The sequence below is a fragment of the Poromitra crassiceps genome (genome assembly GCF_964638095.1).
Source record: "Poromitra crassiceps genome assembly, chromosome: 4".
Lineage (NCBI taxonomy): Eukaryota > Metazoa > Chordata > Actinopteri > Beryciformes > Melamphaidae > Poromitra > Poromitra crassiceps.
This window is the reverse complement of record NC_139626.1, coordinates 10947230-10959814: the sequence shown is the minus strand read 5'-3', so window position 1 is coordinate 10959814 and position 12585 is coordinate 10947230. Positions and strand designations below refer to the sequence as shown.

The 12585-nt window shown below is 42.7% G+C and overlaps 1 protein-coding gene across 1 annotated transcript in view; it reads right to left on the bottom strand.

Moving 5' to 3' along the window:
* The window catches only part of LOC310775517 (calcium-activated potassium channel subunit alpha-1a-like), a gene marked incomplete at both ends in the record, with an annotated part of 120672 nt that overhangs the window by 30471 nt on the left and 77616 nt on the right, over positions 1–12585 (bottom strand). The window contains 9 exon segments of the mRNA XM_083635679.1: positions 57–143; positions 2623–2691; positions 3539–3648; positions 6653–6808; positions 6888–6957; positions 7441–7523; positions 7651–7756; positions 7892–8002; positions 12283–12374. Coding sequence (XP_083491805.1) covers positions 57–143; positions 2623–2691; positions 3539–3648; positions 6653–6808; positions 6888–6957; positions 7441–7523; positions 7651–7756; positions 7892–8002; positions 12283–12374 — 884 coding nt within the window.

Below are 12585 nucleotides of genomic sequence, written 5' to 3'. Positions count from 1 at the left end.
TAAGCATTTCATTGTATTTATACATATGACAATAAAGTTGAACTTGAACTTGATACCTCTTCACTTCTTTGGCATCGCTGGCGATGAAGAAGCCCAGGGTTCCTTCCTGCATCTTCACGTGGTTCCCAGGGTTAATCAAGGTGCTGTGAGGATGCAAACACCACAGCTGTTACAGTGACAACTTAGAGCACAAACACACATTTAGCACGGCTCTGCAGCAATCACTGGCACTGGTGCAGGTTGGCAGGATTAGTTAACAACTAATCACTAGCACTATCTCTGTATATTAAATCAAGTTGGTGCGGGTGCAACAGATGTGCAACATTTCCACCACATGACAGCACAGTACAGCTCTACTCGACCTGGTTACTCGGCTCTACTTGATATAGACTCTGTTTCCATAGCAAGTTTACTCGCCTCCGCCCACACCTGGTCGTCATAGCGACCGCATATCTGCCCTCCGCCCATAGCCGAAGTAGGCTATAACATATAACGTTAAAATTAAATCCATACACAGAACTTTTAAACTGTTTATGAAATACTGGTGCCTCTAAATGACCTACAGTGTACATGGGCAAATGTGACAATCGGCCAGGAGAATGGATATCACTTTGTTGTTACTCAAACTCACATGCATGCGCTGCACGAGGGACGGGGGTTGCGCTACAGGGAGAAGTGAAGCCTCTACCCCGGCGGCCTCTCACCAGGCAAGACCGCGGCTTCACTAAACCCCCGCCTGCGGCCTAGCGGAGCCGACGCTGCACACAACTACAAGGGCTTCCTGAGGAGCAGACTTTTTCTCTCTCAAAACAATTGAAAACCACCGCCATGTTAAAGCTGAGTAAGGAGATCGATTTTATTTCACCAGAGCCGAAGGCAGCAACACAAAAGATTGATGAAAATAACATAACAGAAGAGAAGGTAAGCCCCACTAAACTGGTATGCAGCATTGACAGTCAGTAGATAGAGTAAACACGATTCTGCCTGACCAATCAGTCGTCTGCAGTGTTTTCACGTCACGGTATGGTACCGGGTCCACAGCGCTGGAACCTCAACAAAGCAGGGACCAAAACTAGCACGACTCAACCCGGGCTGTCCACGTTTTTGATCGGTGGAATGAGACAAAAAAGCGAGACGAGCTGGGCGGGGCCGCACTGATACCTGCGGTGGAAATGGGCCTGAGAGCGGGGACAATTGTTGCACACAAAAAAAAAAAGAATCTGAAAGAATGGAAGTCCCCCTCTTCACCTCCTTTTCAATTGTGGTTGAAGGACATGATCTCTGTTATATGGATGGAGACTCAGGTTCCTGAGAACCAATTCACTTAAAAAAAAAAAACTATCTGGGACCCGTTTCTGGCCTACCTTAGGGCGACGGGTCACTCGCCCAGCTGGTTTTTCATTGACCCCTCGCGTGGGATCCTATGTGCATCTCTTATAAGCACATATGCACCTCATGCGGCAGGTAGCACCACATTGTAATATTGAATGTTGATGATGTTTGTATGTTTTTTCTTTCTTTTCTTTTCCTGTGTCTGAGCCTGTTTGTGTTGTTTTGTGTACTGTTCTATAAAAAAAAATCTAAAATAAAATATTGGAAAAAAAGTTGATCAATGCAGATTCTCACGGCAATCACTGAAATAAGAGTGTTTGCTCAGTAACTTGGAACCCCCAACTCCTGTACTCCATCTCTCTCCTGTAGCCTTGCATGCAGGGTGGACGTACTGTATCTCCGCAACCGTAGTCTCGCTGGCCAGCCTCCTCTCCCTTCCGTCCGACGAGTCTGGCGCCGCAGGTCTCCATAACTGGGATAAACCCTCCCCTGCTCTACTCTGCTCTCCCATTTGAGCGACTGTTTCGGTGGCAGCCGGATGTCCGCTGCCGGCTTATTACAAGCTCTGTCATTGGCTCCGACCATGTCAATCAGAGCGGCTTCCGCTCCCTCCTCCCTGTGTGTCGCTGTAAATAGTGCCCTGCTGCCACAGTGAAAACAACAACGCTAACTAGCTAGCAAGCTAACGGCAGAAACCTACACGCTAGCTCGTTGCTACACGCTGAAAACGGCAAGTTGGATTGTTTGAAACTATTTTCCAAGGGCACTGCCGCTAAGCGCCGCCCATCGCAATCCCACTATGGAGACCTGCGGTGCCAGACTCCTCAGACGGAAGGGAGAGGAGGCTGGCCAGTGAGACTACCGCAACCGTAACTCGTAGAGACTCACGGGTGACGGTGTTGGATTCGTGGTGAAAAGATATAGTGCTTTACAGGCATCGTGATCTGACCTTCCGTTTCCCAGAAAATGTAAACATTTCTCTGATTGGATAGTGCGAGGACCCCCCCCCCCCCCCCCCAGAATCCGAATATAGAGCCATTTAACACTTATTTGAACACAAAAACATCGCTGAATGCAGCTTTATTTAGGCAGAATATTATCAGAACCCTCTATGATGTCTGTGAATGAGAAACAAATTCAGCACATTTTTATAGCACATTGTGTTGGCAGTCAAACAGATAAATAACCCGACACAAAGTCACTTGATCACTGAAAGCAATCGCTTCATTCTGTATGCATTTGAATGCTTTCAACATTACCGCATTTTACACGGTCCACTGAAAGCCTCACCTGCTTTCCCTCTGGTCAGACTTGTACTCTATAGCTATTAGCAGTAGCTTTAGCTTCACATAGCAGAGTCTGTGAAAGAGGAGGATGATAGAATTAGGCCTCATATTAAGCATTTTCATTTCACTTTAGCTTCTTTGAGGCCAGAGAAGCTCAAAGTCTGAGCTTTCAGATGACAAATCCACTGCTTGCAATAATAACACGTTTTAATATGAGAATTCTAGGACTTGGCTCAAAAGTCTCTATAGTTAGTGCCATTTGCTTCTTCTTTCTTTCTTTCTTTCTTTCTTTCTTTCTTTCTTTCTTTCTTTCTTTCTTTCTTTCTTTCTTTTACATTGTCATGAATGACTTTGCCTGATTTCGACACCTTGAGAATTTGAATAATCACAAAAAAGTTGTAACTAGGGCTGCAACTAACGATTATTTTGATAATCGATTAATCTGTCGATTATTTTCTCGATTAATCGATTAGTTGTTTGGTCTATAAAATGTCAGAAAATGCTAGCAAATGACGATCAGTGTTTCCCAAAGTCCAAGATGACGCCCTCAAATTCTTGTTTTGTCCACAACTCAAAGAATATCAGTTTACTGTCATACAGGAGTAAAGAAACCAGAAAATATTCACATTTAAGAAGAAGGAATGAGAGAATTTTGACCTTTTCTCTTAAAATTGTACTCAAAACGATGAGTCGATTATCAAAATAGTTGTCGATAAATTTTCTGTCGATCGGCTAATCGATTAATCGTTGCAGCTCTAGTTGTAACATCTACTGAACAGAACAAAAAAACACTGAAATCGGTACATGTGTACTATGTCTACAATACAAAACAGAATAAAAAGAGCAGGATACAATGACAAGGGCAACTCTTAACACTAAAAAGGCCACTAGGCCTAAAAGTACTTCTTAAGTGTACTTACTCGCAGATGACAGGGAAGGATAAGCCCACGAAGGCACTGGACAGGTACTCTGTGTACATCTCATTGGCGACTCCCTCTAGGTAATACTTCTGCCATGTATCCTCCTCAATCTAGAACAAGACACAAGTAGAAAAACAGACAATCTCTTGTCAGTTAGGAAGGAGTGACTGGAGCAGCTCAGACTATTAAATGGCTTTTATTAAGGTCCCTTTCTGCTGTCACACACACGCGCGAGCGCGCACACACACACACACACACACACACACACACACACACACACACACACACACACACAAAGAAGAACAAAGGAAACAGATTATTTGGTAACCCTTTGTCTGAAGGTCATGTCTATAATGCATTATGAGCACATAAGACATTATAATGCATTTATAAGGCCTTATAAAAAGAAGATGTATAAATGTTTACTACTATTAGTATTAGGCATGTCTGTGTGTGTGTGTGTGTGTGTGTGTGTGTGTGTGTGTGTGTGTGTGTGTGTGTGTGTGTGTGTGTGTGTGTCTGTCTGTCTGTCTGTCTGGAGTTGCAAGATGCTCTGATCTCCTCCAAAATTGTTTGTCCAGTGTGGGTTGACCTCCCTCTTTCTTAAGGGAATGTGTCTCTGTAAAAACAAACAGGGGACGCGCATTCAAAACTACACAGAGTCTAAATAAGGCGTGGCTCATGATGTCACAAATCACGGATGTCAGAGACACTGATGAGGTCATAAATCACTCGATGTTCAGTACAGTGCTAGATGGCTCAGCCTGGTGGCTAGGTCACTATCATAGTGATGGCATAAAGCACTGATGATGTCACAGATGATGTCATCAGTGATGTAACACGAGTGATAGTGATGTCATCAGTGAGTGATGTCATCAGTGATGTCACTCGAGCACTTATGATGTCATCAGTGAGGTCACTAAGTTTCCCCTCATAAAGCCCCTCAGTTTGAGATGCAGCATACACACACATAGTTGGAGTGGTGCAGTGACAGACCTGAAGGAATGGCTGCTCGAGCAGGGCATAACGACAGACGGCTCCCCAACGCCATCTACGCAGGAGACCTGGACAAAGTAAGGAGCCTGCTGCAGCAAGAGCGCTTCAGGAGGCAGATCAATGAGAGGTTTGAGAGGTACTACAGCAGCAGGAGGAGCAGCCTTCTGGAGCTCGCAGCCAGGCAGGGTCACGCTGCCTGTGTGGCCTATCTGATCACCCAGGGAGCCCAGGTAGACCAAGCTGATGAGACAAACCACACGCCTCTCTACTGGGCCGTGTATTATGGTCACCTGGACTGCGTCACGATCCTCCTGGAAGCCGGGGCCAACCCCACTATGGGCTGTGCTGCCCAGGATGGAAGGCTGGACATACTGCAGGAACTCATTCGGTTCCCTGCCGCTCTCTACGTCTGCGCCGTCCCCCGCCGCCTGGACTGCTTCCGCCTGCTTCTCCAGGCTGCCGTTTTGAACCGTGACGCGGCTCCTTATCTGCTGGATCATGTGCTGTGGTCGGGGTGTGACGCGGCCTTCGTCCAGCTGCTCCTGGACCACGGTGCTGATCCAGCCCTGGTGACCCGGGAGCAGGCAGAGCTGGAAGAGTTTGCGGATCCCGAGGCTCTCAGAGTCTTTCTGGAGGCCAAGAGATGTCCTCGCAGTCTGGCTCACGTGTGTCGGATCGGGATCCGCCAAGCGCTGGGCACACATCGCCTGAACCAAGTCCACTCTCTACCACTAACACAAGTGATGAAGGACTTTGTGCTCCACCAAAACTGACTTGAAAGACTGTCAGCTATTTTCATTTCCTAGATTTATCTCTTCAGTGACTGTGTTTCAAAGAAATACCATTAAAGATGAGCTGAACCCAAAAATTTGTTTTTATTGTCTGTTTCACATACCTGGGTATTCAGTGCATCCATTTAATAATGTATGCAAAAAAATCACAAAAATAAAATTTCTTTCGTTTTTCCACACTTTTTCACATCAAAAGTTCATTTTTCAAGATTTCATTCATAAGAATAATCTACAGTTTGCTGACGTGAGCTAGTACTATCAAATTAGACATTCAGCACAGGCATGTGGACGCAAGGAAGGACAGCAGGACCTGATGCTATAGCATTGAACGCGTTAGCCACACAAGCTAACGCGTAGCCACACAAGATAACATGGCAATGAATGACAAATGGCAAAGGCTTCCAAAAGTTAAATGGACTATATTTAGCCTGAATACACGTTGCTTGGATGAGTTGTCGATGTTTTCTGATGTGCAATGTTCATAAAAAGCACAAGATGATTTGGATATTGACGATTATGACAAACGTAATTAACGGAGTGTGTATTGACGTATTCGTCGTATAGCTGCACGCACTGAACTGTGCCATGACATCACGGGACAAATACACGTACCTTGTCACTCCTAGACATCATCAGTGATGTCATCATCATTATTGACCAAAATCATCTTATGACATCACTGATGATGTCATAGGCACTGCTGATGTCATAGTCACTGTGACATCATCAGTAACAGTGATGTCATCAGTGATGCGAAGTTGGGCAATTGTGTGCTGCGCATGCTAATAGAGCAGGCGATTGTGCGCTGCGCATGCCAATAGAGCAGGCGAGGCCACGCAGCAGCAGAGCTGCATGTGGTGAGCCCACGCAGCAGGCCCCAAAGGGGCCGATACCCTAGTGCAGTGATACTCAATCCTAGGCTCTAGAGCCACATGCGGCTCCTTTATGGGTAGTTGTGGCTCTTTTAAGTCCTACTTAAATTAAATAAATACATAAATAAAAATCTTAAAAAATAACAACCATTTTTTTTGGTCAATGTGGCTCCTGAGTAGGCATGGTTGAGTACCACTGCCCTAGTGCTATAAGTTGCCATGCTTGATGAGTTATGAATGTGCCCATAATGCATTATAGACATGACCTTCATAGAAAGTGTTGCCGATTATTTTAATAAATCTTTTACAACTTTATCCCCACCTGCTCACCAGATGCTGCATAATGAAACTCATCTGAGACGGTCATTATAATTAAGCCACAGTATGTTGATATCAGCCTTAACTCTTGAATATATTCCAATGAGTACAGATGGACCGATATGACTTTAGGCTACCTTGATGAAGGACCTCATGGAGAACAGGTTGGCCAGCATGGTGGACAGGCCTTGAGCCAGGCAGCTCTGGGCGATGAAGCCCAGCTTCAGCTCAGCAAGGCAAATGGCATCGTCGCCCTCCTTCCAGGTCCAGCTGGGAATGTTCAGAAGGTGAGCCTGAGAGAAGAAACATTAACATTAGATGCTTGCTTTGCAGATCTATACGATGCTGTTCATAGTTAGAGCCTATGCCAACCTTGTTGTGGTACTGCAACATCTGGGTGATTATCCGGATCTTTGGATGGTAGTTCTTGATAGATATTACTCTGATGCATGGTACAGGGGGGAAGAAGAACACTAATGACTTCCACAGCACATTTTTCAAATATACCAGTGAAACATTCTATAAATTACCTATTATAATTCACAAGGAATTTATAACTTATAATTTATAACTAAACATTAAAGCCCACTGTAATGCCCTATTAAGCATTATTCCATCTTTCATCTACCACTGGAAAATCCTTAAAATCCATTGGGAAAACTGCAGACTCTGCAATTTCCATGTCAACATAAAAGCCATTACAACGTTGTCCCTGGACTTGAAACTTTTACCAATCTCAATACGTGTGTGTGTGTGTGTGTGTGTGTGTGTGTGTGTATGTACTGCGTGTGTGTGTGTGTGTGTGTGTGTGTGTGTGTGTGTGTGTGTGTGTGTGTGTGTGTGTGTTTTTTTTTCTCAGGAGCAGCAGCAGCAGCAGCAATAAGCATAATTGCTCACAGAAGGACCCCGCGGGCGGGAGGCTCACCTCATGATGTTGGATGCGTCTTCGGCATCAGGGTCTGCACAGTATTTATTGGCTAAGATCAAACAGGCGTCTGCTGATTCAATCTGAGCACAAGATCAGAGACAGCCAATGGACACCAGGCACAAGCTGCAGTAAAACACAGACTCTACAGACAGCAGAACAACAGTTTCCCTCAGAGGCAGTGAGGAGACGGTGTTATCTGTCAGTTACCTTGACTCTGGCCAGATCGTGTGGGTTCAGCACAGACCCTTGGTAAAACTCCACCTGCGTGAAGTGGCGCTTAAACAAGGCTTCCAGCTCAAGATTAGGGGAAATACTGAGAAACAAGAAGAGAGTGTATCTTAATACTATTTTTACATGATTCTTATTCCATGTAGAAATACATTTTATGTTTATTTTCTTTTTTCCTTTCAGGGAGGGATATGTGTGCAAAAAATTACTTTGTACTTACTTATGGAGAAAAACAATTTCTACATTGACATCATCCCTGTCCTTGTGTAGGAAGTCTTTTAGAAAGTTGGACACACTCTCAAGTGTTATATGACCACAGACCACGATGTGCCTGGAAAAACGAGGCGCAGAATTAAGATGAAACTAAATGGCAGTAGTCAGAATAAAAGTTAACATAAATAAAATAAAATAAAATAAAATAAAATAAAATAAAATAAAATAAAATAAAATAAAATAAAAATAAAATCCTAGTTTAATCTTCATTTTTGCTCTGCAATAAAATGTTGATTCTGAGATGAGTGGGAGGTCATGGAAAATGAAGGACAAACAGTGATTCTAAATCACTGTAATCTAACAAAATCTGTAAGAAAAAAGTAAATAAAAACAATAATGCAAATCATGGAAGGAGAAGTGATGTTTGTGAGGACAGGTGGATTTGATGATATTGCTGTGATACATGGTGACTGAATGAGAGAGGTCAGAGAGCACTGTGGATTTCAGCATCAGATTATAGAGGATCAGTTTTTACTTAGTTGGAGATGATGTAAACGCCACACTGTGCCGAGCATCTCGCACGTCAGAGATGGAGCCTCTAACTCCTTGCAATTTATTTGTGTCTTTATTTATTTGTTCAACCAAATCAATATATTTGAAAATGTCTTCTTAGGAGAGCGTTTCATTTGGACAGAAGAGCAGAGAGGGACAGAAAAACCTGGTCGAGCTGGGAATCAAACCCTGACCTATATGGAATATTGTGGAGGTCGTCCACTGCATATAAAGCAAAAGCCCAAGTGTGATGCTTCAACTTTGGTCATGAGAAACTCTATGGACAATCTAGTTTACTGAATTTACCTGGAATGTGTGTGTTTTTATTGGCTATTAATAACATCATTTTTGGCTAAAAAAAAATATATTAGATTTGATTTAATATCTTGCTTTAATTTTTTTTAAGTAAACAGTGCCCTCTTTCAGTATGTTGTACTATTTATTCAAGAATAAAAATAAATAAAAAAAAAACGTTTTTTTTATACTGCATATATTTCCTGAAATGTGTTTACATTATGGTTGAAATATGTTATTTTTTCTTTCTTTTTTGACTGTATTTTTGATGGACATGATGTAGAGTGATAGTAGTGATAGTCGTGATAGTAGTGATCGGCATGAAGGAAGCACATGAAGAAAAAGATAGAAGAAATAGAAAAGAGAGGGGGGGGGGGTCAACAAAGAATTTATTAGCAGTAATGTCGATTTGTCTAGAACAATAAATATTGCTACATTATGGATATGGTCATGAATAATATAAACACAGGACCTGATATGAACTGTCCCACTGTGAATTAGCTCACCTAGACGTTATAAAATAGAGTCAGAGGCAATTTCATGGCCAGAAAGTAAGTACTGTAGGGAGCTAAAGACGGCAAAATGTGCAGGTAAAAACTGCTTCTGAACTTCTCTAAACAGTTAGAAATGCGGTGGTAGCTGGTGATATGTTAATGCAATTACCTGCAACGTCTGTCATTATAAATCCTGTGATTTTAACAACTAGCAGAAAGATGGCGTGGATAATGCTATTGTAATTAAGTAATGGGCTATGATCGCCATAAGAAAGAAAAGCTCATATACAGTAGAAATCAGTGGGGTGAAGAACGATTGTTATGAATATTCATTTATGCTAAGGACCTCATATGAAACAAGATATAAGACCAATGGGATGCATGTTAGTCTGAACCTATAACACACCAGACTCATGTTTGTAAGTTTTCTACAAAATAGAGCAACAAAAGAAGCAAAGACTTGGTTTAAGAGCCTGTCCCAAACCAAGTCTGACTTCTGCACAACAAAGTGAATGCCTAAAATGCACTAGATAAGCATGCTAAAAGAAGCCATATTAAGTTCAGAGGGCTGAGGCAGCCATGGGTCTACTGGACGGCAGAATCTCTAGTAGGCCTACATCTTGAGAAACAGTGGCACCGCTTGGGACAGGAAGGTGTGTATATAATACTCCTTATCTCAAGATGCTATTTAGCCTGTAGGGTGTAGGTCGGACTGAAGATAAAGGCCAAGAATGTACAGCAGCGAAGCGAGGGACAGTAGGCAGGCTGAGCGCGACAAAAATCTGTTTTTGCATTCAGGAAAAAACAAAAATCAGCGAGAAGGAAGCAATGGCATGCATGAGTGGGTTATCTTATTAATAATGAATCAACATAAGTGAGCCTGAGTTTATAATTTTGTCATGATTGCTTATTATGGGTACGTTGCTCTCTAGAGGGCATTGCCTTTATCTTTGGTGTCTATAATGTAGGGCTGGATGATGATTCAATATTATCGTTGAGCGTATTCCAGCGGGATTATATTGTGATGATATGGCTATTTTGGGATATCGAGAAGCACAATTCTGGAGTGCTGTCTGAACTGATGAGAACGAGCAAATTTTATTTAGAAACTCAGACAACATGAAGTAGGCCTATGGTAGGATTATGCGAAACTTTCAGTTTCGTCGGTTCAATATAACGAACATTAATTTGTTAATTTAATGTGATTTTGCCTATGTGAGCCATATTGTCTTATATACGTATATGATTATCTTTTTTAATGAAGTAACAACCCCCCCCCCCCCAGTCGTTGCGCCACCCCCTCTGCTGATTTGGGGAGTCATAGGCTAGCACATGCTTCCTCACCTCACCTGACAGCGAGGGGTTTCACCGGCAGGACGTAGCGCGCGGGAGGATCACGCTATTCCCTCCAGTTCCCCTCCCCCTGAACGACCAGAGGAGGCACTAGTGCAGCGACCAGGACATATACCCCTATACCGGCGTCCGACACCGCCAATGTGCCTGTATGGACGCCCATCCAAGCCGGAGGTAACGCAGGCCAGGGGCTCGAACCTGCGACCCTCGTGTTGGTAGGCAGGCAGGGAATCTACCGCTGCACTACCTGGACGTACAATCCTTATGAGTATCGTGATATTGATTTCAACCATATCATCCAGCCCTAATATAATGATTTGTATGGAGTTTGATCACATTTGTTTCTTTGTCCGAAGTATTAAAGTTTGTCGGTGGCATCCAAAACTGATAGACTATAGAAAGGTAAGGCACCTGCAGAGGGAGTACTGGACTGTGTGTGTGATTGTTGCCTGTTCTTTACAATACATAATAACTGAGGACTGGGCCTTTAACGAAACGGCCACATGCCGACATCTCTCATGCTTGTCAAATTGCGTTGATGAATTTGAGATTCCCCTCAAGGCTCAAATCCAAGTTGTGCAGCAGGGTGTGGACTGTGCATGGGTGGACTGTGCATGGGTGGACTGTGCATGGGACTGTGAGTGGAGATGGGCTGAACCAAATGAAAACCTTGTGGGGGACGGCAAAAGATGTATGGCTTACAAACACAAAGACAGGCACAAATGTACATGTAAGCAGCCTAATAAAAACACCATAAAAACCCGGCAAGATTTTCCCAAAATACATCGTTGTCAAATAAGCTGTGATAATGACAATCTGTGCTACATCCGGTGGCTCCTGTGAGCTGCTTCCGAGCACTTTCATATTGGACCAAATAAGCATAAAGCAGACGACTCTTTGTTATAGTAATTAGTACGGTTAGACCAATATCTTTATAATTTTGTCCTTTTATGAAATATTGGATATCAGTCATTAGTTACATTACACTGTTTTGGAAATTGTAATCCCTTACATTACTAGTTACTGGGGGAAGTAATCAAATTACAGTAATATGTTACTTCACTTTCCTGCCCAACACTGTTAGTCAGTACCAAGATTCTCCTCTGCTACATAAAAAACCGTATAGTTTTATTGTCTCATGATAGGAAATACTGTCTACTTGTCAAACATGAAGGTATTGGACATCGGTACAAAATATCATCTATCAGTAGCACGTGTCATTCCAACTTATTTCACAGTGATATGAATGAGAAAACCCTACAAATGATCTCTGAGCATGGGAAATACTTAAAAGCAGACATTTTGATTCATGTCAAGCAGAGATGATAGCTTGCACATATACAAAAAAGCAATAGCATACAATAAGCTTTATACCATTATCATGGCCAAGTTCTTCAGTCAGTGTGACTTTAGTAGTGTTAAATAAATTATTGAGATCATTACGTCTCATTTAACAAAATCACCTCTTTATGAGAGGGTCACTTGAGTCACACAAAACCACACCATTCAATTTTGTATTTGTTTGACTTACTTTCTGCCTCTGGTCGAGTTATAACTCCCTCCGTATTTCTTCCGATTAAGGATGAGAGCAGCAATTTCTGGCACGTAGCGAGCAAACATGGCCTACATGCATGAAACAGAACAAGAAAAGAGCATGCAGAGAAGGCTCTACTACCGAGGCAGTAGAGCCTCCTAGAATACTTACTTTCTCCCATTAACCGCACTATAGGAACCACCATATTTCTTGCGGTTTCCTATTAACTCTATGATTTCAGGGACGTAGCTCGCAAACATGGCCTAAGGAGAAGATAGGAGACAGAAGAAGAAACTAAAAAAAGATAGGCAAAAGAAGAGCAGGTCCCCTATTTTGTTTTGGCTTAAGAGATATCCGTAAAATCTGAAAGAGGAATAACTATGTGCAGGAATAGTGTTAATATCTACGGTATTTGTTAAAAGGGGAGGGGAAAGAGAAAGGGAGAAAAAAGGGGTTGCAAATCATTCAGGTTAG